Source organism: Lipotes vexillifer, unplaced genomic scaffold (genome assembly GCF_000442215.2).
Source record: "Lipotes vexillifer unplaced genomic scaffold, Lipotes_vexillifer_v1.1 scaffold505, whole genome shotgun sequence".
Lineage (NCBI taxonomy): Eukaryota > Metazoa > Chordata > Mammalia > Artiodactyla > Lipotidae > Lipotes > Lipotes vexillifer.
The window spans coordinates 830,670-839,194 of NW_006785581.1; the positions used below are offsets into that span (position 1 = coordinate 830,670).

The 8,525-nt window shown below is 48.5% G+C and overlaps 1 protein-coding gene across 2 annotated transcripts in view; it reads left to right on the forward strand.

Moving 5' to 3' along the window:
- NAV2 (neuron navigator 2) overlaps positions 1–8,525 on the forward strand; it is a 412,453-nt gene that overhangs the window by 161,615 nt on the left and 242,313 nt on the right. For both annotated transcript variants that reach the window (XM_007457623.1, XM_007457622.1), the window contains exon 4: positions 5,811–5,883. In XM_007457623.1, coding sequence (XP_007457685.1) covers positions 5,811–5,883 — 73 coding nt within the window. The remainder of the gene's footprint in view (positions 1–5,810; positions 5,884–8,525) is intronic.

Here is an 8,525-nt window from a genome sequence, read left to right on the forward strand (position 1 = left end):
TCCCTACATTAGACTGTAGGTTCTAGAGGTCAGGGATTATGTCTCTTTTATTCACCACTGTATACCCAGTACCAACACATTTCCTAACACCCAGAAGGTGCTCAGTAAATATGGATGAAGAAATGGATAAGTGAATGAATGAATGATAATTGTTTTTGTTGACAGGTAGCAATATCAGGTGTGAAGATCACACACACTTCTGGGAGGAAGTTGTTTGTGTTGATAAGATGCTCAAGAAGCTGTACTGTGCTTTTACTGTCCCTAGAACTTGCAAGTTCTCGCTCAGCCTTGTCTGAGGTCTAGGTCTCCCACTACTTAAGCTCTAGGCGTTTCATGATTTTTTAAAAATGGCTGTGACCACGCCTGACTTTAATGCAGCATCTGTTTGCCTCCCTCCCAATTTCATCTTCTCAGGAAGGAGACCTTCAAGGGGTGCGGTGACAAACTCTGAACTCGTAAAAACTAGCACCCCATTTACTCATTATGCCCAGAGCCCCATCTTCCCCTGGGCTGCGATAGTGCCGGTAGAGATGGTCTTCATCTGCATTAATCATTTTCATGCGCTTTGCACTCAGCTACACTGGTATTCAGAGAAAAATGCTACCATGACAACTGCCACAACAGATGGTATTTGATCAGTCTCTAAGCTACCGAGGAGACATACAGCAGTGCTTCTGAGGTTTGCATATTTTATGTTATCATGAGACCCAGTCCAGCCTTAATCATGATTGAAATGTGAAGTTTTCCATTTGCCTCCGATCCCCCCCTCCCTTCTCTTTCCAGTTGTTTGCCATTTGTTTTGATTTTCCTTGCTCTGTGCCTGGCCTGTTTGGGGATGTATTTCTGGATGTGGGAGACATAGGCTACAACATACATGGTCCATGGAAGTCGCCCTGCAGGTCTAAAGTTGAGAAGCTCTTCAACTTTGGAATGGAAAGCCTGGCTGAGAGTGGGAGAAAGGCTTAATTGCAGCCTTTCTCTCTTGGATGTTCATGGACCACACAGGGTTGAGGCCACATATGGCCCCAGACAAAGGGAAACTCTGGGAAGTACATCCTGGTCTTGGTTTGTCCCCTTACTCCGCCCACTCCTGCATCCAGCTCCTTTCTGCTCCCAGGGTCTCCGGTGTTGTGGTCCCCCTTCTCAGCTTCCTGCCTCTACCCCAGCTAGCACTGCAAACTCCAGGAGCTTGATTCCAGAGCTCTTGGACCCATTTCTAAGGCAACAACTACAACAGCCTTCTCACCCAGGGCCCCTCCCCACCCATCAGCAACACTGGAATGTTAGACTTGCACAGATTTTTTTTCAGCTAATTTTGGAAAGTAGTTTATATTGGCCACTATGTGTTAATGAACAGCTTTCGTTGTATTTACATACTTTGCTGGTGAAGAGTCTTTTCCTTCACTCTGCCTCTCAACTTTAACAGGATCCTCATCTTGCACTGCATGTCTGGATCCCATATAAGCCATGAGCCTCGTTAAAGATGGGCACTAGGGCCTCACTGTGCCGTGCCGAGTGCCCCAGGGTCCTGCCACCGTCCTGTCCCCTCCAGGGATGTGGTGGGAGTTTGCAGCCTCAGTCGTACCGGAGGATGGATTGTTTACCTGAACAGTATTTATAAGAAAACCTTAAGGTGAATTTGAATCACAAGCGAGCGTGGATCAAAGACACATTCTCCTCTTCTGATCTCATTCCAAGTGAAGCGGGAGGTTGGAATCCACATCTGACCCTATGCTGCTTCCCAGCCCCGTGCCCTTCCTGGGGCGCAGATGAAAAGAGCGTGGGTCTCGGCCGCCTTGTCGGGAGTGATTTTTAGCCTTAATGGAACATTATTAAACAGTGGATTTGAAACTTGAGGAATGTTTTCTGAACTCCTCTGTGAGCTGAGAATTCATGGTAGAGGGGAAAAACTTCAAGGCGCTTGATGGGCTTATGAATCGTCTTTTAAATGACGACCCAAGTTCTTATTTTCAGGTTTTACATTTTCTGGGAGTGCAATCTGGCCATCTGGATAGCGTCCCCCGTTTTAGCTCCTCTTTAGGAGAAAGCATTCCTAGTGCCCTTAGGTCTCCTCCTTCACCTAATGGAGGGAGATCCTAGTGCTTCCCTTGTTTATATGCCCTGATTCTCCTGGAAATGGACGGGAGTCAGGGGGTGTATGTCGAGTGGCTCTGTGAAGGATTATGTAAATGTGGGCTCCTGGACTGGGGGGAGGACTCGACCGACACTATCAAAAGAATCGAGCACAATGCCTGGCACAGAGCAGACATCTGCACAATGATGTTGATTGAGCGATTGAAAGAATCATATCCCTCAGGTTTCTCACCCTTGGCACTGCTGACATTTGGGGTTGGGTAATTCTGTGTTGGGAGGGAACTGTTGTGTGCCTTGTAGGGTGTTTAGCAGCATCCTTGGCCTCTGCTCACTAGATGTCAGTTTCCCTCAGTGTTGTGACAACCCAAAATGTGGCCACATGCCCCCTGGGGGGCAAAATCTTCCTTTCCCAGTCTCCCTTACTCAGCAAAGAACTATTGATCAAAATTATGAATTTGGTTGACAGAATGATAGGACTGTAACAAAAATCAACAAGAGAGGAAATATTCTAGGTAACCTGTTTATAATTATTTCTCCCCTTAACAGAATTTAACATTTAAAAAGAAAGCCCCATGGGTGAATTGAAATGTACCAAGGGTAGCCTTGCGAGAAGGAATTGCCATGGACTTTACTTTTTTTAATTTATTATTTATTTATTTATTTATTTATTTATTTATTTTTGGCTGCGTTGGGTCTTCGTTGCTGCCCGCGGGCTTTCTCTAGTTGCGTCGAGCCAGGGCTACTCTTCGTTGCGCGGGCTTCTCTAGTTGCGTCGAGCCAGGGCTACTCTTTGTTGCGCGGGCTTCTCATTGCAGTGGCTTCTTTTGTTGTGGAGCATGGACTCTAGGCGCGCAGGCTTCAGCAGTTGTGGCTCGCAGCCTCAGTAGTTGTGGCGCATGGGCTCTAGAGCACAGGCTCAGTAGTTGTGGTGCACGGGCTCAGTAGTCGTGGCGCGTGGGCTCTCTCGAGCTCAGGCTCAGTAGTTGTAGCACACGGGCTCAGTAGTTGTAGCACATGGGCTCTAGAGCGCAGGTTCAGTAGTTGTGGCGCACAGGCTTAGTTGCTCTGCGGCACGTGGGATCTTCCCAGACCAGGGATCGAACCCGTGTCCCCTGCATTGGCAGGCGGATGCTTAACCACTGCACCACCAGGGAAGTCCTACCATGGACTTTAAATGGTGCTACATACATCGAATGCTCCATAGATGTGACAAGGAACGTACTTCATGCTCCTTGGAGGGAAAATTCTATAGAATTGCAGTGTTAGTAGAGCAGTGCTTTTCCTGCATATGTTGGAAGGTGTCCCTTTTTTTTTGTATTTAGTGTCACACTGCCACACTGTTGCTGAAAAACTAAACCTACCCCTGTCAGCCCACCTACATGTCACTTCCCAGGATAAATATCAATACCGAGTGCACTATTTTTGATTTTGCATTAACAGATTCAGGGGTGGTCAGATTTCTCTTCTCATTTGCTGTGGGGTCATAATTGCCAAAGCCTCCCTTCAGAGCCATGTGTAAGATATTATATTAGAAGAAGTAGGGTAGGGTCCTGTATAGCTCAGGGTACTGTATTCAGTATCCTGTGATAAACCATAATGGAAAAGAATGGCTATATAACTGAATCACTTTGCTGTACAGAGAAATTAGCACAATATTGTAAATCAGTTATACTTCAATAAAATAAATTTAAAAAAAATAAAAAAGAGATAAACAATAAAAACACATACACACCAAAAAAAAAGTAGGATAGGATTATAGGACGAGACAAGCAGTAGAAGAGGAATTTTATAAGTTCACTGTGCTTTAAACACTAGTGCCTTTGTGTAGAGGCCACAGATCCTTTTGAATGGTTTTGGTCTATTACCACTGTATACAATATCATGAAATAAGGATTGGTATTTTCTCAGAAGCAGGGTTTTGTAATAGAGTGCAATAACATTTAGAGAGATGATGTTTATTACACTTCTGCATGGAAGCCGATTGCTCCAAAACACCTTTGCACGGGGTCCTCCCAGCCATTCTCTTCCTTCTTTGTCCTCCCCCTCGCCCCCCTTCCCTCCAAGGTGGTAGAACTTGGTTGTCACTGTCAGTCATCCTGCACTGGAAGGAAGAAAGGAGAGTTTAAAGCCGTCTCATTTTTCCTCCCTCTTTGTAAGAAACGATTTTCTGCGATGGTGGCAGGCATAACGTGTAGCATCGGCATTTATTTCGTTGGTAGGAAATTGCATTCTACCCCTTTTCTTAGAGATGAAAAAACGTCTCCCAGATGAAGACCCTGGAAGGTGAGCTGTTAGCTGGGAAAGAGATTGGGAACCTGAGCTAAAAACTGTGAGGATGGAGTAACCTCAAGCTCAGGGTTGAGCGGATTCTTTTAGAATGGATGCAGTTTTATTCAGGTGTCCCTGAGCTTAATTTAACGTGTTTGGAAGCTGTGAAGACCGGGAGCAGAGGAGAATGCCAGACATCAGGGGAGGGTGGACATGAACTTCAGGAAGACTGCCTTGGAGCCAGACTGTACTCAAATGAGAGCTCGTAAAATGGAGACACTGCACTCTGTGGCTCTGAAGGCACCATCAGGATATTGCTTGGGGGAGGGGAGGGAGAAGGGTCACATGTACGCTGTGAAAGAGAGTCATTTATGAGTTCACAGCAAACCCCGTGGGTCAAATACTGGTTGGAGTTCTTAAGCCTGTGGCTTGGAGCCTGGGAAGTCAGGCGGGGGCTGAGAGGTTGCAGAGGTGAGGAAGATCCCCGCTGTGAAATGCAAGCCGTGTGAAATCCAGAGTTCCCTGTGCCAAGTCCAAGGCAGTTTCTCTTATTTTTGGTCACCGTTGACATGAATCGAGCCCGAACAGTTTCCTGTAGACCAAAAAATAATTAGCCCTGACAACTGAAGGCAAATCAGACCTTTGGGAATGATCTGACTGCTCCTTCCTGAGGGCTGGACGTGAGCTTGCCCTTGGCCGTGGCATCAGCCCTGGAAAGCCTGGGAGGCCTCCCAGACCCTGGTGGGGTCGGGTCCCTTCTGCCACAGAAAACACAGAGGACAGAGAGGTTCGGTGAGTTTGCAGCTCTCCCTGTCCTCTGCGATGCCTGCCATCCTGAGAATTTTGCGAGTAAACACTACACAGATTCCTACTGAGACGCCCATTCACTCTTTTTATGCTTGACTGCCCACCTCCTCAGGGCTGGGAAGTCTCTCCCAGGTGCTGGTAGGTGGAAGGGTCTCCTAACCTCTGCTGAGACCCCATTCACTCTTTTTATGCTTGACTGCCCACCTCCTCAGGGCTGGGAAGTCTCTCCCAGGTGCTGGTAGGTGGAAGGGTCTCCTAACCTTGTCCCCACCTCACCTCTGTGTTTCTGGCAGCTGCTCAAGTGTTCAGGATAGCACTGGTGACAGTGATCCACACGAGAGCTCCAATTCCACCCTGGTTATTTTTGGCAGCCATGAGCAATCCAAGGCCTTGACTTTTGGCGCTGTGTGTGGTTGGGATATTAGGTAGCCTTTTCCTGTGCAAGTACAGACAAAGGAGAGTACTGACCTGCATCCATCTATCCATCCGGTGTTTTCATGTCATTTTTTCCTCTTTGAGAACCTTAGCAAATGCACAGTGAACCCTCTCGCTGACATAGACTTTTGTTCCTAATAAGAGATGGCTCTGGAGAAGACTGAACATTTATTGAGTGTATATTGTTTTTTTTTCCCCCCCCCTAGATTGAAAACATAGATGCCTGCTTGAATTTCCTGGCAGCTAAGGGAATAAACATCCAGGGGCTGTCTGCAGAAGGTGAGTCTGAGCACTTGTCATAAAGCTGCCCTTTCATCATTCGAAATGCCCACCTGTTACTTATTGATGACATTTTTAGAGTTAAGCCAAGGGGTGCTGGTGGGCTTTTCCGGTTTTGTCTCTTTCGGGTTTTGAGGCCACTCAATGCTTGTCTACACTTGAGGATGCCAACTTTTTGACAACCTAAGGAATCTCTCTGAGAGTGCCAATCCTTGTGCCAACTGTGCCAGCCTTGTCGGCAAGACATGGAGGGAGCAGTAAAGACGGAGCTGTTTCTCTTTGAGAAGGGCTTCATCAAACAACAACGATTTGATTCACGTGACTGGCAATTTAGTTAATTATCAAGCCAAGCCTTATCTGTGGGAGAGAGAACACTTAACCACAGAGCATATTTAAACTGTGCAAGTTCCGAGGGAAAAATGCCTTAATCCTTATATCTTAATTTTATTAGAAGAAGCAGAACTTTTCCTAGCTCCCCCCACCCCAAAAAAACCATGTGATTTATTAATGAGGTGCTCCATTTTGACATCGTGATTAGTTTTTCATTAACTCCAATTTGGTGGCTAATTAGCACATTAGCGTTGGCTGGTGGTTCGCTGTTCATTAGGTGTTGGTCTGGAGATGGCTGGTCTGAATTCTCAGCCTCCTCAGGCAACAGCTCACTCTGGAAACTTGCTCTGTCTCTCTCCTGTTTGTAAATAGAAGCAGCTGCTAGCTCCCGAGTGGCCATAGGCCCCAGCATCCTCCCAAACTCATTAGGCTGCACCTCTTCCAGTTCTCCCAGAACAGGTAGAGCAGCGTAGGCCTCAGATGACACCACCTTTCCCTATCCTGGTCGCATTTTGCAGAGTTGCTGGTTAGCATTGACTCTGGTAGTTAGGGTTGGGGAGGCGGGGAGCGGTGCGGAAGGACGCAGCCCAGTGTAGCGTAGGTTTGCAAGCGTGATCCTTTTGGGGCCTGTTCCTTGCCTTTGCTCTGCTGTGTGGTGAAAGCTTGGTTTTCCTGGCTGTGTTTCTGGACTGTAGTCTCTTCCAGTGTTGCGGGTGGGCGGCCGCTATTGGTGTCTCGTGTCTCTGCACGGAATTCCCCAAGTGGGACCTCTAACAGGCTGGGGCTTCCCCAGGTCAGACATGGTCACACTGCTTCCGGAGGGCTCTGAGGCAGCTTTCGGTGGTCAGCCTTAACCTCAGCTCTGAGAGAAGGGTCCGTGGAGGATGTCTTTGCTCTGGGCTACGGGCCCTCCTCCTCCTGCGGATGAGATCTAGGCTGAATGGCATGTGGCATGCGCATCGCTGGGGGCGTGAGGGGTTGGTGTTGGTGTTGGTGTTTCCATGGAGAGGTAGGGAGATGCAAATTTCTATTCCAAGGAACACATTGCTTCCTCCTGGTAGAGAGTTCTCGTGCTGGTGGAGGTGGCAGGCACACATTCCTCCTAGGTCCTGGGCATGATTGGATCCCAGGCCTGTGCACCCCACCCGCAGCAGAGCATCAGCAGGGGCTTCTCTTCGACAAGTCACGCTTAGCAGAAAGGGCTCCAGGGGGATGCAGACTCTGTAGGCCAGCTTCATCTCGTGGCCTGGAGGTCACCCTGGCCACCCCGCCATCTGTCTACCCATTGTCCTGGCTTCTGCCTGTCCTGTCTCTCCCCTGCCCCATCTTCTCTATACCTTAAGGCGTAGAGAATCTACTCAACAAATGTTTGCTGAATGAGTAAGTACCAACTGTGCTTTGAAGCCTTTTATCTGCATCAGCTCCGGCTCTCACAACTGACGTTGGAATTTATAATATGCTGAGTTTACAGATGAGGAAATTTTCCCTGGAAGAAGTTATGAAGCCCGCGGTGAGTGAGTGGCAGGGCCAGGATTGGCACCCAGGTCTGTGATTTCCGAGCTCCTGTTCATGGTGTCTTTGGGGAAGGCAGATGGATAAAATGTGGGCGTGCCACGTACGGGTGAAAGAAATCAAAAAAGATCTAGAACCTTTGTTGGCCGGAACACTGTCTCGGAAGATGCTGGGCAGCCCATGAAGGCATATGGTGCAGACAGACTCAGCCCCAGCCCCCTGGTTGGTGGTGGGATGTGGCCCTTGTGAGTCTGAGCAGAGAAGAGCAGACTGGAACCGGTGTGTTGAGGAATCAGTCACTGGGGTATAACCATGAAGTAAGTTTTTCAGTAACTGCCCCCACCGGTGCTATGTTGAACCCCATCTTTCCTGCTTGGTTGAGACTCATTTAATGATACCTGGGCCAGAACCCATTCTCTTCAGTCTTGTGCAGTTATTAGAACAGAGTATGTCAGTACTTAAGACTCAGTCTTGTTCATCTTTAAACTTCAGTCTCAGACTCAAAGCTCTTTTCCCCGGTGCCCCCCAGTGCAGGTGGCTTTGGAAGGTTGAGGGGGGCTGGGGGGGGGGGATGACTTGACTTCCTTTCCGTTTCCTCGTTCCTGTGCCTGAGCCTCCAGGATTGGGGCAGCAGCAGAGGCAGCAGAGTTCTGCTGGTGGTCAAGTTGCTGCCCTCCTCTTGGTGGGCCATCATTGCCACTGTCCCCACTGGGGGGGTCTCTGCATGCCCTGCCGACCGGCACTCACTGCCATGCTGATCCCAGGGCCTCGGTAGTCTCTTGTGAGATTTGACCGCTCTT